This window comes from Hippoglossus hippoglossus, chromosome 10, assembly GCF_009819705.1.
Source record: "Hippoglossus hippoglossus isolate fHipHip1 chromosome 10, fHipHip1.pri, whole genome shotgun sequence".
Taxonomy (NCBI): Eukaryota; Metazoa; Chordata; class Actinopteri; order Pleuronectiformes; family Pleuronectidae; genus Hippoglossus; species Hippoglossus hippoglossus.
The window spans coordinates 15925278-15945527 of NC_047160.1; the positions used below are offsets into that span (position 1 = coordinate 15925278).

Consider the following 20250-nt stretch of genomic DNA (forward strand, 5'->3'; position numbering starts at 1 on the left):
GGAGAATAAAACAACAGGCAAAGTGGGGAGAAAAGGAGAGGGAGAGAGCCTTTTTCGCTCCAGTGGGACAAAAGGTTACAGCATGACGGGGGTAGGTGTCAGGTGATGTGTGACAAGTCCAAATTAAAGATGACATAATGGCGGGGGCCCGGATGGGGTCCAAACTGGGGGCTGACTGAGAGTGAGGGTGGGGGCCAACTGTGGCAACCAAGTTGAGCTGGGCCATGCTGGGCTGGGCAGCAGGGGGCTACCCTGCAGGCTCCTCCATATGGAACGTGTTAGCCTAGCGATTGCTAATGAAATGCAGGCTGACGTCAGGCAGACACCCACCCGTTGTTTAGCTGTTTAATTTGTTATAATATTTGTCTTACAAATGAGGATTTTGCCAGGGCAGAGGAGGAGTTAAGGCTACAGCAGCAGATGAACCAAAGGTGGGCAAAGGGAATTATGGTAAAAGCCAAACGTTAAGGCAGCAAATGGGGTTTGAGCATTAACAGTAGAGATAGAGGAAAGCTAGGGAACTTAGCATAAGTGCTAACACAATAAGGCCAAGGGCCTCAGCTGTCTAAGTGGGAGGTATGGTGACCAGAGGACTAGCATGGGTGGGTGCGCTGGAAAGGGAGGGACTGCTGTAAGAGGCTCGGAGTACAGTGGGGTCCAAGAAGTCTGAGACCACACTGAAAATGTCTCATGTTTTCATGCAAACCTGGAAATAATCAGAAACTTTGAGGATTTGGGAACATTTAAAAACACAATTTATGTCACGTAAAATGAGAAGGAAATACTTTGGATTCCGACCATTTCTAGGTCAGCCCTGAAATTCAAGCAAATTTGGGGCATTGAACAACTTAACTCCTTCATACAAAAGGTCAGATTTCCATGAGTTGTATCCCTTCCACTGAAGCATGCGATCAGATGGGACTCAGGTGGATTTGATCTACTCAACAGAGGCCCGTTCAAGAAACTCAAACTGCCACCTGTTATAAATAAAGCTGTCTCCAGTTCCCAGCAGATCAGATCAGTGCACATTCGTGGCATTGTGCAAGTGAGAAAACCTGCATCAGAACTAAGTGAAAGTGTCACATGTTGAATTGTTATTCTCTGCGAATTGAAGGTAGAAGGTTGTTGAGGGGGCAGAGCATTGAACAATGAATAATTCCACACAATCTGGATTAGTTGTATCCATCAGGCGGACCAAAAAGGCACAGCAGCATCAGAAAATCAATTCATCAAACTTATCTCCTTGAGAGATGGAAAAGAGACTTAACCACATACACAATTTACTGATAAAAGAATGCACAATTCCAATAAGCAAACATACTGTCAAAGGAAAGTTGTTATGCAGTGGTCTTAGACAACGAATAGCAGTTTCTAAACCACTTCTCAGGAGGGGAAGCAAGGCCAAACACTTGGGGTGGGCTAAGAAATACCAGCATTTCACAGCAGATGACTGGAAAAAGTCCTGTTTACTGCCGATTCCAAGTTTGAGATTTATGGCAGTAACAGGAGGGTGTATGTAAGTAGACGAACAGGAGAGAGAATGATACTGCAGTGTATCAAACTGACAGTGAAACATGTTGGTGGGAATATTAAAGTCTGGGGATGTTTTGTTCTAGAGTTGGACACCTGCACTGAATTTGACTGCACCCTGACCAAGGAGAAATACCACTCCATTCTTCAGAGACATGCCGTACACTCTGGTTTGCATCTTTGTGGAGAATGATTCATATCTGCAGCAGGAGCGTGACCTCGAGACATGAAAACTTTGAATGAAGTACTTGAAGACGCAAAGAAGATGTAGTCCTGACGGTCATGGACTTTACTGCAGAGTTACCTGACCTCAACCATTGATCATTTATGGCAGCACTCGAAGATAAGCACTCTGTGACGCAGTACAACAATGATCAAAGAAAGCCAATTGTATAATAGAAAATCTAAAATCACTACAACAAGCTCTGTAGAAATTACACAGGGATAACGTGGGTTATCAGGTTTTAAGCAAACTTGTGGAGTTCATGCCAGCTAACATTTAGGCAAAAGGGGGATACAGCAAATAAGACAAGTTAATTTATGTAAATATCACTGATATCATCGGGGCATCATTAGTAATAGAAAATAACTGTTACATTTGAAATAAAGGCAACATTAAAGTATCATGACTATTGGTCTTAGACCTTTGGAACCGACAGTATATTATAATTATATGGAAATGCTTTGCATAGATGAACATAACTTTTTATGCATCGTTGTTTACACTCTTTTAGTGTAAAGAGTGTAACCCCCCCCCCCCCCCACCACCCTCTCCTTCATGCCCATTCACCCAGTTCCCAACATGCAGAGAAGCCTTCCCAAAATAGGCCTGGCAGAGCAAGTTTTAAGAATGCTTTTGTTATTGCAAAAGGAGTTGCGCTGTAATTGACCACCACCTGGGCATCTGGCAGGAGTCACAGAGAGCCGGAGAGAAGGGGATGCAGAAGGTAGAGGAAGGAGCTGTAGATGGAAAGAATTAAAGAAACGACAAAAACGGGGATGAATAAACGGATACAGAGGAAAGACAAGAAAGGGGGAGAGATTAATGGGAGAGGAGGGGGGGAATTTATGTGTGTGTTGGAAGGGGGTGAATGATGGAAAGTTTGTGTGCTATGCCCCCCTCTCTCTTTCTCTGTCTGTTTCTCACTCTGTTTCTCACTCTCCCACTCTGACACGTCAATTCAAAGGTACTTTATTGGCATGAGTAATGATGGGAGGTGTTGCCAGGGTAATTACATAGCACATTAAAGGGTTTCATAAACATTACAGTTCCTCCTCTGCCCGGTGGCAAGGCTAAAGGGCCAGGGAGAGGGAAAATAACAGAATGAGAGAAATGGACACAGCGAGCGGGAGCGGGAGCGGCACGAAGGAGAGCGGAGAGGAGGATGTAAGTTATAAGGGCACTTACTGGAGAGGAGGGGAAGGTAACTAGAAGGGAGGGGTGTGGAAGAGATGAACAGAAAAGATGACAGGAGTGAAGGTTACCATGCTCATGGATTCCATCGCTGAGCGCCTGAACATGAAACAGGAAGAAAAAAAAACAACATGCCGGATCAGTGTCCAACACAAACCACAGCTGCATTTCACATCACTATGCATGGAGAGCACAGGATGACTCTCTCTCTCTCACAAACACACTCACACACACACACACACACACACAAACACTTACACATGCATCCTGCAGCCATAAAGCACACACTTGTACAACTTTATGCAAAATCCCCAGTTGACACAATCTTTGCATATATATTTGTAACCATTTACACCATAGCCACAAACCTCACACACTCAACTGTGCACACTCTGTCACTGAGGGTCATGACACTCTCACTCAACCAAACACACGCGACCACAAGGACCATAATTAAACAAACATCCACCCAGTCCCTCGGCGTTGCATATTTATGCACAACCTCATTGGTCAGAAGCAATTACGTTGTACATCCTCGCGCAGCGCACTCACCGGCCCCTGCCATTCATGCAGTGCCACTCCTGTTGTAAAGCCGTTGTGTGCATCTAAATGTGAGATCAAACTCTCTGTTTTTCCCTGTAGCTGCTGGCGTTTATTTCCCTGCCTTAGTTATTGGGATGGTCAGAAGTTCTTGAAAAGTTGGCCCCTGCACGAGGTTCTGTCAAGAGTTCCTGATCACATTGATATATGATCCAGGTGCATAAATATGGCTCATTCCAAGTTTGATGTCTTTATGTTTTTTACATACCGCTTCATCAATGCGGACCGTCCAAACTTCAGCAGCATTCTTGCCAGATGGCACAGAGGCGAAGATGAGACAGCCTAGCTGCTGGATTGCATGTGTTGCTGGATTTAAGGTCAGTATTATGCACTCGGTTAATCTGGAAGGCACAGATGTTTTGTATTATGAGACATTTTGGCAATTCTTATCCACAACAATGACAAACTCCCGAATCCACTGAATCAGGTCCAGAATGAAAATCGTGCCATGAATGCTGCTAAGAAGGCAGGTGTAGCCTGAGGAACACGACTACCTGGGCACGATTCCCTCTGTAAAACCAGGCTCTGGCCTAACAATGACAGGCGAGATCACATGAATAATTACCCTGACACGCGTCCAAAGCAGCATCAAACCATCCGACTTGAAAGTGTCAAATTAAAGTTATTCCAGTGCTTCAGCTGGGCTATGTATAGAGACAACAGCTGCAATGGATTCCGGGACAGAGGAGAGTAAACTTTCATATTCACAGGATTAATCTTGCTAAGCGAGCGAGGGGAGCAGGCTGTGCACCACCAACATCGCCGCTAATAAAAACAATATTTAGCTTTTCTCTTCATCTCACTTTTCACTCGAGCTCACTGTTGCACAAATGGCTGCTCCACTAATTAATTCCTGCCCTTGCTTAGTTGCAGCTGTCGATTCTCTCATCTCCCAGACGCGGACAAGTGGCAAACAGGTTCTCATTTCAAAGCACAGCACACTGTACACATTCCTCGACTTTGCATGGGCCCCCCTGTCATCAAAGGGACTTTATTAAGTGTCTCATACATTTACACATTGGGGAACAGTTTAAACTTGGCCCGTGATTAACAGAGTTGGAATATCTATACCAGAGACCAATGTTAGGCTGTCATCTCGACATCTGATGCGAGGTTTAAGGCCCATGTCTGCAGGTATTAATCAAAGCCACAAGCCGCTCTCCCCCCACCCCCCCTCCAGAGATCCCGCAGGCCTGCCTCCGCTGTCCCTCCTCCCATCCACACATACACAGCCCCATACCTTATGGAGAAAACTAATTGAACACAATCCACTGCACTTGACACATCTGAAACCCCAATATCTGCTCAGTGTGTCACCAGGATGATGGATTGCATTTATACCGTTCAAAGTTTTTCAAAGTGTTGAAGTCTTTGGAGCACACAGCATGGGGATGATATCGCCTGTCTGCCAACTTGTCTTTGAAAACCAAACCAAAGCATATCTACACTTGACTCTTCACCCGCACCTCTACACACACACACACACGCACACACACACAAGAACATGAGGCAACAACTGGCCCGTGGCTCACAGTTCCGCATTAGGTTCCACTCCAGTCACCCATAACATAGAGTCCAGCACACCATGCCTCTCCTCCACGGTGACCTTGGGGTCAGGCCAGAATGCCCTCATATAATGAGAGTGCTGTTTGGGGATTTGTTGGACTGTGATAGAGAAAGGGCAAGCACACGCAATGCACCCTGGGTCTTTGTCTGGGTGCTGACGGTATTGACGAGCACTGATCGATGTTAATTGCTAGACAGAATGGCCATATTGACCAGGCTCCCTGGATGAAGAAGCCTGCAGGCCCAGTCAAAAGAGAGAGAGGGATGCACAGAGAAAGCTGCTGGGCCTGGACCTACAGCAGCTTAAAGGCCCCAAGACGCACACACATCCACACACACACGCTCCCACAGACACGCACACATGGCTTTCACTCACTTTAATGACTAGAGAGAGGAACACAAAGGCATAACGTCCATCAATGCCAAGTCTATTCAACACAATCGAGGGTATATGCAAAAATACGTGTCCTAGTGTGTGCCTCTTTGTGTGTTGTGTTCACATGTGAGTGCATCCACGTGTGTGCTTTTGTGAATTATGAAGGCGGCAAACTTTGTCTGCATCAAAGTAAGACAGTTCCTTTAGTATGTGGAAATGGGAAGGGGACTTCCATGGATGTGTGTGTGTGTGTGTGTGTGTGTGTGTGTGTTTGTGTGTTTGTGTGTGTGTGTGTGTGTTAGCAAAGGATCAATAGGCAGGAGCTGCAGAGGCAAAGACATGGGCAATCAATATGCTGACTGCAAACAGAGGGAGGGACAGAGGGAGCAGATAAAAAACAGCCGGGAGATTAAAGAGACAGATAGGGAGGACAGAGAATGTATGAGAGAAAGAGTGATGAAGGAAAGAGAAAGCGAAAGGGGGGGGGGGGGGGGGGGGGGGGGCTGGTCCGTTTATCTCAGTTTTGTCTTACTTTTATCTTATTTTGAGCGTATTGTAAAGAAAAATGTTTTTCTAAAGCCAAGCATCATTGAGTTCAATCTAATCCCATACTGTATATCTGCAAGCGCAAACACCTGCTGATCATTCTGTCCATCATCAGGTCTTCAGAAACAGCAGGCAGTCAGTTACTTCGTAAAAAGACAGAGAATGAGAATAGTTTGGTAACTTACTGTAGGGAGGGCTTTTAGAGAACAGACCTTTATTCTTTGTCCTTTCTTTTCTTTTGGCACCTCAGCCTCAATCAGAGTTCATATACACCGGCTCTCGTTTCCCTGAAGGATCTTTGTGTAGCATAAATCTCATGGATTTACGATTGGTGTAAGAACCTCTTAGCATCAGGATCCTTTTTGGAAAACCTTTCTTTCTATAAATCGGTTACTAATTTAAAAGCCCAGTATGTGAATGGAGTTATACGGTTCATACTCTCCCATTGCACTGAGATCTGCTGCAGCCACCGGCCTGAACCCTTCCATCTGGGCTTAAGAGAACCAGACAGACCCATACCTTATCACCAGAATGTGGTTCCAATCCCTCTCCACAACATTTACCCTGGTGTCCCATGCAGCAGTGCAGTGAGCGGCAAAAAAAGCACAGACACAGGTGCAAAGACAGAGCGAGAGCCAGTAGTAGGAAAGAAGGCCAGAGGCTTTTCTATGGAGCATGACTGGAAAGGCATTCAACCACAGTACCCCTACCCAGCCCAGCTCAACCCTGTCCAGTCGCACAAGTCTGTCTGTGGGCGTGCGTGTGCTTTGGTGCGTGTGCGACTGATTTGAAAGTACAATGTTGAAAAGAATAAGCCTACATTTGGAGCCAAGATAACTGTCCCTGATGTATGAGGCCAACCCCCCCCCCCCCCCCCCCCCCCCCCCCCCCCCCCCCCCCCCTCCCACTTCCACCACACATGCACGCACGCTTGCGCACACACACACACACACACACACACGCTAAAATGTACTCTCATTCCTTCTATTATTTTTCTTCCCGTGCGTGTGTGTGTGTGTGTGTGTGTGTGTGTGTGCGTGTGAGAATGAAAGGTATGGCAGGAGTGTTGTGTTGGCTTGGCTGACCGTCTGCGGTTGTGCGGCGGTGAGAGGGAGTTTTTTGGGAGCGCAGAGCGGGCGTTGCTGCCGAAATCCCTGAGAAATGTTCGTTTTGGATCCGTGTCCGTGCTTACATACCGCCCTCCCGACTGTCTCTCGTTCTCCGTTTCATTTTTCCTTCTTAAGTTCTAACTCAAAAGTTATGAAACGGGGAGTCAAAATACATCACTTGAAAGCGCGGCGACTCCGAATGGGTGTGCAGGAGACAGCGCGCTGCCCTCCGCCCCGTGCGCCCTGCGCGGGGCCACTGAGGCCGCAGGGGTGGGGTTATCTTCAGGGGAGATAGCGGAGGGCAGGGAGTGTTTGGCTGGTTTTAAGACAGATGTTCACTTGACTGAGGCAGGTGTCTTTGTTTTATGAACGTATAACCGTTTGTTTGCCACCTTCTCTGTCGGCCTGAGACACGTTGAAGAGATGACTTGCTCTGACGCGCAGTTTAAAATCGTTTTCTCTGGAAACAAGTGAATTCCTCCCGATAACATGACATCATCCCTAATTGCTTCCAATTACTTCGTTTTAAGAATTTCCATACACAAATATTAGTTGAAACAAGACAGAACAAGACAGAGGGGGAAAAAAAGGATTGTCTGGATCCTGGAGAAATGATAGAAACAAGTTGGGTTGTGCTTTGTAAACAAGTGAAATTATCTCACCTCGTAACCAGATGTTTTTCACATAGGACGGAACACTGGTTAGGATGGATATTTTTGCAGTGTAACTTTGGTCGGCATCGCATAGCGACTGACTAATCCCATTTTGATCCAATAAGTGTGCATGTGCGTGTGTGTGAGGGGAGAGAGAGTGGGGAGAGGAGAGAGAGAGAGAGAGAGAGGGGTGGGAGGGAGGGAGGGAGGAGGAGGGAGGGAGGGAGGATTGATCCGCGTCTGTTAAAATCTTGTTCTGGTTTTTCTTGGAGTGAGGTCTGTGCCTGCCGACGCGCCTCTCCTGTGCAGCCCCCCCTTCAAGAGGAGCTTTTAGTGGAAGCAAACCTTGGATTTTTTTTTTCCTGAAAGGGAGAAGGATCTGCACAACACAAGTGGAGTGGATAACAACGCACGGCTGGGTTTCTTCTTGCGTTTTCTCCCCATGGTGTCTGAATGAAACAGGGAGGCAGACGTAAGGTGAAGAGGAACGCTGCAGGCTGTGGACTGCCTCTCGATCTGTCACAGTGATTTTGGGGTAAACACGTTCCCAGAAGCGCCCGTTTTTAACTTTTTTGTATTTCTTCAGAAACTGGCGAGCTCGACTCTTCTCCCCTCTTGAGCAGCGGACTTCGTTTTTTCCCCCTTTTCTCGGAACGAGGAGAGACTTTCGTGTTTTTCCTCCCCTTCAGAGAAACTGCCTAAACTTTCTACGTGTACAAAAATAAATAAAAAGATCAGATTGCATTTCCCCCCTTCAAACATTTCGGAGGTGATGTCATCGTGCTGTGTTTTGGCTGGTATTGTGTCGAGAGGGCGCAGGGAGGACTGCTGCTGCAGCCAGGCGGTAACCAGCGGCTGAGGCGAGAGGGGAAGTCCGGAAAATCAGGTGCAAAGTGCGGCTGTCATTTCCTCGCCGTGTCGCGGGTGGCTGAGTCCGCCACCCAGTCACAGCTGTTCCCATCCTCTCCAGCCACCCCTCCCTCCCTCGTCTTTCTTTCCACTTTACTATCCCCTCCCATTCTCATTCAGCACTCTCCATATACCTCTCTGAGCTGGACCGCCCCGGGACCTTATCACCCTCTGTGCCGGACAGTGTCGGTCGGTGTCACTTGAGCCACAGACCCTTTGAACCAGCGTGGGGGAGCAGACATGACAGAGGGCGCCTTGCACTACCCTGCGCCCGCAGAGCCCCCGTCTCCAGCTCGCCGTTTGCTCCATCAGCCAGCCCAGGTACCCCACATCCAACAGCTCCTGGCCCCGCTCTGCTGGGACTAAACCTGCGTGTCTGCGCCGGGACGAACTCTCCGCCACTTTCTTGTATCACCTCACCTACCGCAGAATTCCAGTTGGAGATCAGAAGATTGCTGTTGCTCTGAAACGTTACGCATTGGATTACGCAGGAGATTACGCGCGTACCGCAGCTGTCCACGGGGCCGAGCGTCCCTCTGCGGGTCAACAAGGTCGATTGGAGTTGGTTATCTGTGAGGCGTGAGCGCGCTTTCACCTGTTCCTCTCCTCGTCGGGGACGCGCGGCGTTTAAAGCCCCTATAACCTCCCCCCCCCTTTGCTCCCCCGCCCATCTGTCTCCACCGGTCTGGACAGCTGTTAGAGGTTGCCCGGCGGTCACAGTGGCACGCTCACCCCGGCCTCACACCTCAGTTTGCCCGCGCCCGCACGTTTACCTACGCCGGGGGGACCTGGGCACACCGCCGCCGATGCCAACGGGAGTGTCTGACTGTGTGACTCTGCCCAACATCCAGCGGATTCGAACCACGCAGGGGAACTCTCCGGACTGTCGGACTGGCTCAGACCGAGCGAGGAGACTGTCTCTGGGCCAAGTTCCATAGTGGAGGGGGGAAGCAATGTGGCCCCTTCTTTCCACGCTGACCGTCTTGTAAGTCACTTTTATCACCTCATCACGCACTAATCTCATGCATCCACTCTGGTCCTATCTCTGTCATCAGTTGTGTAAACTTGTATCATGATAGCGATAGCTAGATGAAGATGATGGAGAGGAGGGTTGCAGTGTCTAACGATTACGTCACTCCCCATCAGTCCCCATAGAAAACATACCATGGAAAGCCCTGTTTTGATTGGCTGACAGTTCAAGGTCACTGGGTCAGAGTCAGGGCCATGTTACTCATAAAACCTGCCATAAACATCTCCATCACCATCTGCACTTACTTCAGGGATGACCAAGCTGGCCTGGAGAAGACCATTTTCCCATCGCCAAGAAAATGCCTCTTTTTTTTTTCCTATTGAAAATATTTCAGAAGTTGAGTCAAATAACACCAGCTTTATCTAGTGGGATAGGAAAATGATAAAGTGCCAAGAGCAAATCTAAGGGAGGAGGATACAGACTCGGGGGTTTGAGTTTGCCCATTCGAGGTGTGTCTTGTTAAAAGCCAAGGGATTTATTTTTCTTTCTTTGTGTCGGCTGTACTTCTCCCAGATGGCAGTCATCTCCAGATACTTCTCATTCCTCACACAACCTGGACAGGGTGTGTGCTGCTGCTGCTGGTGTCTGCCTGGCTTTCCCTCTCCGTCTGTCTCCCTCACAGTCTCTCCACTTACTCACCTAACTACCCACATCTGTCTTCCTGTCTTGCCCATACCCCTTTTTCCACAGATACTTGCTCCGATAAAAAGTATGAATTAATGACTGATGAATGATGGTGCCCCTGGCAGTATCTGAAGAGAGCAGCCTCACTGTTTAGTCTGCTGGTTTCGGTTTAGGTCTACCAGAGTCAATCATCTCTCCATTCATTTCCCTCTTGCCGATCAGTTTTACCACAGACACTTTACTCCATCCACATGCTGTTTTACAAAATTGATCACAAGTTTTTTAGCCGGTGAAAAAAAAAGCCAAGGGCCTTTTGCCACAGCAACCTGCTCCACTCCTAAAACCACAGCTCCGTGTCGAGGTCTTCCTCATCGCTTACCATTGCCCCAACATACGCCCTATTACTGCTGATACCACTCACACGCCCACTGGCCTAACCACTAGTCTGCACCGAGGCCGACTGCTGAACATCTGAAAGTCTTGCACTGTGCCGAAGCCCACTGCTCCAGTGTTGGCCTACCACGCTAACCACTGCTACACACAGCTGAAACCACTGCTCTGTGCTGAGTCCCACCAGGCCGACCGCTCTCACTCCATGCTGGTGCCCAGTCCTCAGTGCTGAGGCCTGCTAGTCTAACCGCAGCGTCCATATGGTAGATCTGCTGGGACGCAGGTTTATGATGTCAGACCCTTGCTTGTTTTGGCAGCCGGCCAAGGTGCACCGGGCTTTCCCTCTCTCCATACCTCCTTTACTCTCCCCGACTTTTACCCTGCGATCTTTTATTCTCTCGTTTTCTCATCCCTCCCCCACCCCCGGCCGATCCTGTCCCCCTCTTTCCTCTCTTTTTCTCTCTGTGGCTGGCATAATATGGAGTGTCTGTGGTTTTTGTGGGAGCGGGGGAATCCAGTGCTGAGGCACTTTTCCTGCAGTGTCCTCGGCGGCAGTGCAGCCGGGGTGTTTTAACAGCTGAGAGTCCTCACAATGCACAGGCGCTCAGGTTTTTTTCGGCTGCGCAGGCAAAATGTGAGGGCCAACACTTTACTGCAATGCCCGGGATGTCTGCATCTATTAGAGGGACTCAGGGGCCAACACACTGGGAAAGAAACAGAGAAGGAGGGAGAAGAGAGAGGAAACAAGAGTATATGGTATTTGTGTGTGTGTGTGCGCGCATTCGTGTGTGTGTGTGTGTGTGTGTGTGTGTGAGTCAAGAGGCAGTGACATGTGTTACGATGTGCATGAGTTGAACTCTCTTCCTCTTCTTTCCTCATTATTTATCTTTTTGTCTACTTCTCAGGCCAGACCACACTCAGTGGTTACACTACTGTCTCTCATTCAGCCCTTTTTTCTCCTCCTGCCTTCGAGATGTAACCTTAGTCCTTTTTCTCCTCCGTCTCACATCTGTGCATCTGCCCCTTCTTTCAGATTTTATCTCCCATGTCTTTCATTCGCCGTCAGCCTTCTCTGGCTTCATCTCCCCTCTATTTATTCTACCATCCCCTTCTTCTGTCCTGCTTTCTCCCTATCCCTTTGTGTACCTCTCAGTCTACCTCTCTCGCTATCTCCCTCTCTCAGCAGCGCGTATGTCTTTGCTTTGGCCCAGCTGTCAGCTGCCTGCTCCTCCTGTACACACACACACACACACACACACACACACACACACACACACACACACACACACACACACACACACACACACACACACACACACACACACACACACACACACACACACACACACACACACACGCACACGCACGCCCTGCACACATCTGCACATCTGTGTGCATGCCCATGACAGTGTGGAGGAGTCATTCTGCTAACCCCAAACATAAAGGAAGATGGGAGGCAGGGAACGATAGGAGAAAGGTAGAGTGGACAGAGAGCGAGAGATAAAGTAGAGGAGAGAGGGAGGACAACGAGTCAGAGAAAGAGAGAGAGAAGAGGCATGCAGTGAGATAGCAAAAGATGAGGTGGGGAAAGACACAATGTGTAGAATTGCTTTTCAGCCCACACACTTGGTTCTGAACTTCATCCAGTCTTCAGCCACTAATTCAGAGCAGTTCAAGGACTGCCAGAGTAGAATTTGCACAACACAATCACTCCCTCACTAAAGCTGTAAATAACACTTGATATATCCAAGGTCAAGGTCTAAACTTCAATTAAGCAATGTGCTAAAGTAAGAAGAATTTTAATTGTTACTGTAACCAGCTGCTTCTACCATTAATGTGTCAAAGTGTTCAGATAGTTTGTAAGGAAAATAGAGAGAGAGAGTTCATGTACAATCCATGACAAATGGATTCCGTCTGCAACATCGCCATGACTACTCCTCACCGATTGTTTCCTCCATAAATTATCTTTCCGCACATTTTGGTAGCTCGTGTTCTCACTTATTCATAGCATCTATAAATGTAACCGCAGTCCAACGCGCTCCAAAGCCACATCACAGCACAGTGTACACCTGTAGTCCAGCCCAGCTGTCTACATACAGAGAGCAGCCAAATAAGCCAGCCGTTTCCCTCAGATGTCCAAACCAAAACATATTCTAGATGTCTCGGTATGTTTGCCATTTCGCCACAGTCCAATCGGGTCATTTGGAGGCCAGATTTTAGCGTTGCGAAAGTCACAAACGGGTCAGAAAATAGCTTTGGACAGAAGGCTGGTAGCGTTACTATAAACAGTGCTGTGGGTGTCGTCTGTCTGTTGATCCCTGGACATCTGCCGGTCTGTATGTCAAGTCGCTGTGCCAGCTGCACACCCAGCGGTGTGAGTAATCACCCAATAAGGAAAAGAGATGTTGAGCAGAGAGAAACGGCAGAGAAGAAAGAGATGGAAACGATGGTGTCAAGCCTAACTGGTCCAGCATTCAATGTTGCTTGCATATTTCTAAACTCATCTGTTTCTACTTTTTCCAGATGTATCCAGATGTTGCTGGTGATGTGCAATCCATTACAGGTTAGAGTCTACATGCATGACAAAGAGTGATTGTAAGATAAGTTGTATGTTGGTTGTACGTGGAGTTTTTTTTAAGCCTGTTAATGAACCTCTGTATCTTCTGTGTGTATCTCTGGGTGTGTCTATGTGTGTGTGTGTGTGTTATCAGCAGGTACTTGGTGTGGATGGAGTCAACTTCAGCGTGCATGTGGAGAACCAGACTCAGGTGCGAGACACCATGAGCCGGCGACACCACCGGGTCTACCAGCTCTACAGCCGCACCAGCGGTAAACATGTCCAGGTGCTGGGGCGCAAAATCAGCGCCAGGGGAGAAGATGGAGACAAATATGGTAAGACACACAAACACACACACACACACACACACACACACACACACAGTAGAACACAGGGAAACGCTTTGGCGAATGCGAGTGTATGCACACAGAGAAAGACGCTGACTTGCACACACACACACACCCTCACACAATCTAACGGCTGCAAGTACAAAGACTTAAAGGTTGACCAAGTGCATGCATGAGCGGATACAGAATGCAACTGTGCACACTCACAAAAGCACACACACATGCCTCCCCAGGCTTTGGCAGAGGGGCAGTGGAGCTTGTCTTGGGAGTACAAAGACCTCATCGACTGGCTGCTGACTCAATGATTCACTAGAGAGCAAAAGGAAGAGAGAAAGAAAAGGTGATAGTGAAAAAAAAAAAAGAGTGTGAGTTAGAGGGAGAAGCCCAGCAGGTAGAGTGTCGGAGCGAGTGTTAGAAACTCATCTCCTTCATCGATCCCACCATTGATTTCTCATCCTCCCTGTTGTCTCCTCTGGTTTTAAAACAGCAGGCTTCCTCTCCCTCCCCTCTCTCCATCCTCTAACACTCCCTCTGTCCATCCCCCTCTCCCTCCCCCTCCTCTCCCCGCCTGTAATGATGTCTAACCCATTCTTAAACCACACACAGAATCAATGGGCAGTCGAAAGCCATACATACAAGCCGTACAGCTGGAGTTCATGTTTCTGTATGTGGCCCAGCACATGCCCCAGCTCATGTTGCACATCCCGTTCCATTCACAAACATGTCAGGTTTCTCTTCACACCACTTCAAGCCCGAGATGGGATCATAGATGCAAGGGCCCGTCAGATTTTTATACCACTCGAAAAAAACACAGAAAAGCCACCTTAAACTGACTGATTGTGAAAAGGTTTTGCAGGGAAACCAAGAGCAAAAAAGAAAAATAAAGAAAAGAAGGAGCACATGCATGAAGGTATAAACATGAAGCGAAGGAGCAGAAGGGAGACGAAAAGAGAGTTGGGGGAAGAGAGAGGAAGAGGGCAAGAGGGAGGGAGGTATTGATTTCTCTTGACCCCTTTGTTGACTAAGGTCATGTAGGAACCATTTTAGGGATTTATTTTTAAACAGGCACTAGCGCTGTCTGAAGATGTATAGTTGGCGGAGCAGTGTTGCCTGGAAGGATGAACATGTATGCACCTGCACACACACACGCACACACCGAGCTACACGCAAACACATGCACGCACCTTAAAACAATAGTATCGCAGGCGCTCCATTCTCCCGCTCCTCTTGGCTCACCGTGCTCCGTCTACTCCTGGATGTTATCTTTTTTACGAGGTCCATTTGTGGTCAGCAGCCTCACATCCATGTGTGTGACCGGGCTTATCTGACAACCATCTGTCCAGCCAGAGACATTGACATCTGTTTGGGATTTATCGACACATTTAATAGCAACTATGAATCCGAAAACAGAGATTCGATGTGAATGCCTCATCAGGTTTAAAAGCCAAATCTGATTTAACGGTCGCTGGTAATCTGAGCAATTAGTGTCAAACACATTGATGTTGTAAATGTGTAAAAGTTTATACTTAGATGTGGAAATTAAACAATCTCTAAATTTGTATTATCCTAATCTTGTGGTACAGCCTTACACACACACACACACACACACACAGTACTGTATTTGTCTGTGTTGCCTTTGGCTCTAATGTCTGTCTGTCTCTCTGTCTGTCCCTTTACAAGCCCAGCTCGTAGTGGAGGCTGATACCTTTGGTAGCCAGGTGAGAATCCGGGGCAAAGAAACCAATTTCTACCTGTGCATGAACCGCCGCGGCAAGCTGGTAGGAAAGGTGAGACTTCTTTTTTCTTGAGACGTGTTTCTTCAAAAAGCAAATCGAATCCGACCAGTTTCCTGACCAGCCTCTCTTTCCTCTTTCTTCTCCCTATGTGTGTGTGGTTTCTCTGCGCTCTCAGAAGGCCAGTAATCGAAGCGAAGACTGCGTCTTTGTGGAAAAGGTTCTGGAAAACCACTACACAGCTCTGATGTCAGCGCGCTACACGGGCTGGTACGTGGGCTTCACTAAAAGAGGGCGTCCTCGCCGCGGCCCCCACACGCTCCCCAACCAGCAGGACGTGCACTTCATGAAGCGCTTCCCGCCCGGAGAGCAGCCCGACCTCACCACCCCCTTCCGCTTCACCACCATCAGCAAGCGGGGCAAGAGGGTGCGTGCTACTGGACCCCGCTAGTAGTGGCTAACGCTAGCACCCGCTGTCTTGTCGTCCACAGCCTTGACCTGAGCCTGCCAATGGCTAACCCAGTCATCACTTCTATCACACATGACTCAACACCTCCCTTTGTTGGGACAAACATTGACCAGAAACTTGATGAATCATTCACGGGGTTTAGCTTTACACCTACTAATTTGCCACTACAGCCCCTTAGTTATTGATCATTCTTCTCAGTTTTAGTTCCCTTACTGGACCAACTGGAGCACTACCAGTCCATGGCTGGACCTGGTCTGCTTCCGTTCACTGGACAGAAATACTGACAGGAAACCTGAAGGGCAGCCAGACTCCCAGGCTCGACAAAGGCCTTTATTCCCCCCACCACAAAAACCTCAAGGCCTTCACATCTCCTGTTCTGGACCAGCTTGACACTGTCAAGTACGGGATTACAACTGGACCATACAGAGGCAACAAGGGTGGGAACGACTGACTGAACAAGAGAGTGGGTGCTTAGCCTTCGGATAAAGGGAAAGCAAGAAGGAGAAGACAGGAAAACGGCAGAGTGGACAAAGGGATAGAGTGGTCTGCGCAGCGGATCATATGGACCAATAATTGACTGTTGACATGTGACGCACTTATTTGTCTCACTGCTAAATTGGTGGGAACCAGTGAGACTGTTGGACGAGCGGAAGGATGAGTGACAAGAGGACTCGAGTGAGTGTCTTACTGAATAAATGCATGTTTGTAGAAGGAGGACGAGGAAACGTTTGTACGGTTGTGCATGTGCTTGTGTGTGTGTGAATGAGTGAGTGAGTGCACCAACAACCATGAGTGAAGCTGGATCACAAGGGACTCTGGAAAGGGACCACGCAGTCCCTGCATGAACCCGTGACAACTCACCGCAGGGACTGAAGCTTTAGGAACTGGAATGTATAAAAAAAACAAGCTGCACCAAATACAGCCAGCCAGTCACAGCGAACCAAACCAACAACCGACCAAAGACAACTGGAGACCTTCTTCACGACTCCTCCCCCACGTTCCCCCACCACCACCCCAAGGACACAATGCCCTCCGCTTATAGGTGCGGCGGGTGAAGAGCGAAGGGACGAGCATGGCGGGGAGGGTGCCTTCTCAATTAGCATCATTGCTATAGAAACAACCCAGGGGATGATGCTCCCGTGCGATATCTTGGATACAGAGTGCTGCTACCAGGACATTCAGTGGAACAAACCAAAGTCTCATGCATACACCCAGGAGAAAAAATATTAAAGGGAACAATTTATTGAAAGTTATATATATTATATATATAAAAAAAGAAGACAGAAACCCTAAATAAGCAATCTTAATATGATGGTTACTATAATTATTATGATAAAATTATTTCATTTATTTATTTCAGCTCTGTGTGCAGCAGTCTTTCTCGACTCAGTAAACCTTACAGAAACATTTCCTGTGTCTCCACGCCTCTTTAAATTGTTTCTTCTTCATACTGGTTTCTATCAACAAGACATGCAAGTTGCTTCAGATGTGTTCGGCTGGCTTTACTGGTTAATCTGACATTTTTCATATTTAGGAGTTTAGGTTTAAAAAATCTACTATAAAGTGAAGGTTTGATGCTTTTCTCCGTTTTAAATAATCAACAACTGATTTCCGTTGGGTTTGGGAATATTGGTTCAAGAAAAACAAGCATTCAAAAGCTATTATGCCGAATGAGGGTTTAAAGATGGGCAATTTGATGATTGACCACGATCCAATCTAACCACCAGAGATCGTACCATACAATAGAGAATGTGAATCAGTGAGTCGGAGTGTATTGTGGCAATGTTCAGGATTTTTGCAGCAAAATCATACTTCATTATCCACTACAGAAAATCTACTGTATCACAATATATATATCAACTATTTTTATATGAAACACCTACTGTGATAGATTTGATCCCTATTGTCCAATCCTAATATATATTTGTCTTTTTTTGGGGCATTTTTAAAGATAGATACTGATTAATTACATATATAAATACATATATATTTAAATTACTTGATTGCAGCCATAGCTGGCTTCGAACATGTTAGAAAACTATATCAAAGATTTGAAAATCTTCTCCAGGCAAGTACCACGGGACAATAACTCTTTTTCCTACGACGTATTAGTTGAGTCTGAAACTATTAAATTCTGCATTTCCCACAACAATTCATTGTCTGGGAAAAGTTCTCAGACTGGCAGATATGTAATAGAGACAAGGTGCAGACTCTGAAAGGCCACAGAAGAATGGATTCTCAAGTTTCCATATTTCTTGTTGGTTTGGCGTGAGGTAGTCACTGAAGTTCGACTCTGGTGTATTAAATTACATGACAAACACAAGTCTAAGGTGGACCGGCCTCGCTCAGGAACCCCGTGAAATTGCCTAGAAAAACTGTCGAGCCCCGACTGTTGTGCAAAAATCAACAGTCAGCTCCACATCTACCAAAGTTTAGGCCAAGAATATGCAGCACAAAGGGTCAGACCGAAAAAGAGGAAGGGAAACGTGCAGTAGTTAGATAGAGTTTCATGGCTGCTTCTCGTCTCATCTGTCCTGCTCTTATCCCCCCTCCCCTTCCTTCCCTCTCCTAGCAGGAGGTCACTGAAGAGATGTCGCTGCCAAATGACCCAATCATGCCGGCAGACACAAACAGCTGACTCAGGGGGAGAAAAAGGGTTGTACCGGAGGATTCCCATTGCAAGGCAGCAGGAATCTGTGCCGGGGGGGAGTAGGGTGTATAAAGAGGACAGTGGGGTGGGAGGGAATCGAGGTGTGGATGTGGGATAAAGAAGACTGGTTTTAGGGGGTAGGGGAGGTGGTGGGGGTGAGTTGCTCATTTCTGGAACGTTGCTCCAGTTCCACCCCGGAATGATGGAAATATCCCGCATAGCCAAACCCAGAGTGGAAGGTGTATGGTAATCATGTCGGGGAAGGAATGCCAAATATGTGCGTGAGAACGGAGCTGTGACCTGAGAGCTGCAGGAATTATGGGCCAAAATCCCACAGACCCAGAGGAAGCACACACACCCATATCCAACACATACACACATCATATACTAATGGTGCTCCACCAAGCACAAATCCATCCCACATAACTTATTCCCAGAATTTAAAACATTCTACTATACTGAACTAAACCCAGAAATGTTGAAAACCAACCCCCATCAGCCGGCCAACTCCCCTCCTCCTCCTAGCAGAGAGACTACACACTGTACAAGAACCGGGCGGACGCACTGCACAGCTCAAACCCTGTAAATGCATCACATCGAGGATTTTAAACACACATTGGTCCTTCATGATTACGGTGTTTACAAGACTGAGTGTGTGTTCTACTGTAACAGGTTGTTTAGACTCCAAACACCGAGAGCCCAAGTCTCATAAACATATTACACTGGAGGAGATAGCTGAGTTTATACTCCCACCTAGTGGCCAAACTAAATACATGTACCAGGCTTTAGGAAAGTCTAAATTGTGAAATTTACACTGGAAAGTCTTTTCGACAGGTGCATAATGTCGCTATTGGCAATTTGCTTTAATACATATAAGATGTGATAAGAGAAAAATATATTTTTTAATTGATGAAAACTGGTCTTTAGAAAGGTTTACTTCACACAACTTTTGACTTTCACAGAAGCAAAATATTCTGCAGTTGAACACTTTTATTAACATTTAATGTTGACAGTCTAAATTCATTCTACCTTGATGAAGGTTCAAAATGTGGGAAATGTCATTAAGTGCCAGTTTGTATCAATTCAATTAACTTTGTCTCATTTTTACAAAAACAGACTTTTTAAAAACTTGTATCAAACATGTTCTAACATTATGAAACTTATTGTGGAATGCAGATCATCCCTTCCTCACAGGAAGACAAACTTATACCCACCTAAAGTTCATGTTGTGATCCATAACAACCAGAACTCAAAGAACAGACTTACATCCTGTCTTCACCTATATAAGATGGTTTCCATTTTGCCACAGGTCTGTGCATTTCGTAGGTTTGTTTGCAAGATTACACAAACAGCAGATTGGATTTCCACGACACTCGGTGGAAGGATGTGGTTTGTATGGGTCAGGGAAAAACATTACATTTGGTGTGGATCCAGATCAAGGGGGCAGATCCAACTCCTTTCTTCAATATCGTGAGAGCGTTTTTTTTCAAGAGTTTCAGTTTTCCCAGATCTTAGTGAAAAAAGGGAACTGATATCTGTGATTGTGCAGCTTGATTCAATTTTAAAAAAAGGGACTGTTGGGCCTTAGCAGAGGTGTGCCCTCTACCAACTTCTATTCGAATAATTGATGTTGAAACCTCGAGATCTCATCCCGATTTCAGAAAACCGCTGCGTGGAGTTCTCCAATTCACACAAACTCTAAGGCAAGAAAACACCTCACCCAGGTTTTGTTGGTGCGAGATGATTA

The 20250-nt window shown here is 47.0% G+C and overlaps 1 protein-coding gene across 2 annotated transcripts; it reads left to right on the forward strand.

Moving 5' to 3' along the window:
- The first annotated feature begins 8065 nt into the window (after positions 1 to 8065).
- fgf18a (fibroblast growth factor 18a) lies at positions 8066 to 17260 on the forward strand. Of its 2 annotated transcripts, none has more exons than XM_034598562.1 (5): positions 8066 to 9688; positions 13271 to 13310; positions 13459 to 13639; positions 15332 to 15438; positions 15563 to 17260. In XM_034598562.1, exons 1-5 carry the CDS (start codon positions 9657 to 9659, stop codon positions 15833 to 15835), a joined length of 633 nt encoding a protein of 210 aa, XP_034454453.1. In that variant the 5' UTR covers positions 8066 to 9656; the 3' UTR covers positions 15836 to 17260. The 2 variants fall into 2 exon arrangements, with proteins under 2 accessions (XP_034454453.1, XP_034454454.1); XM_034598563.1 differs by having other exon boundaries at positions 13462 to 13639.
- Positions 17261 to 20250: the final 2990 nt, after the last annotated feature.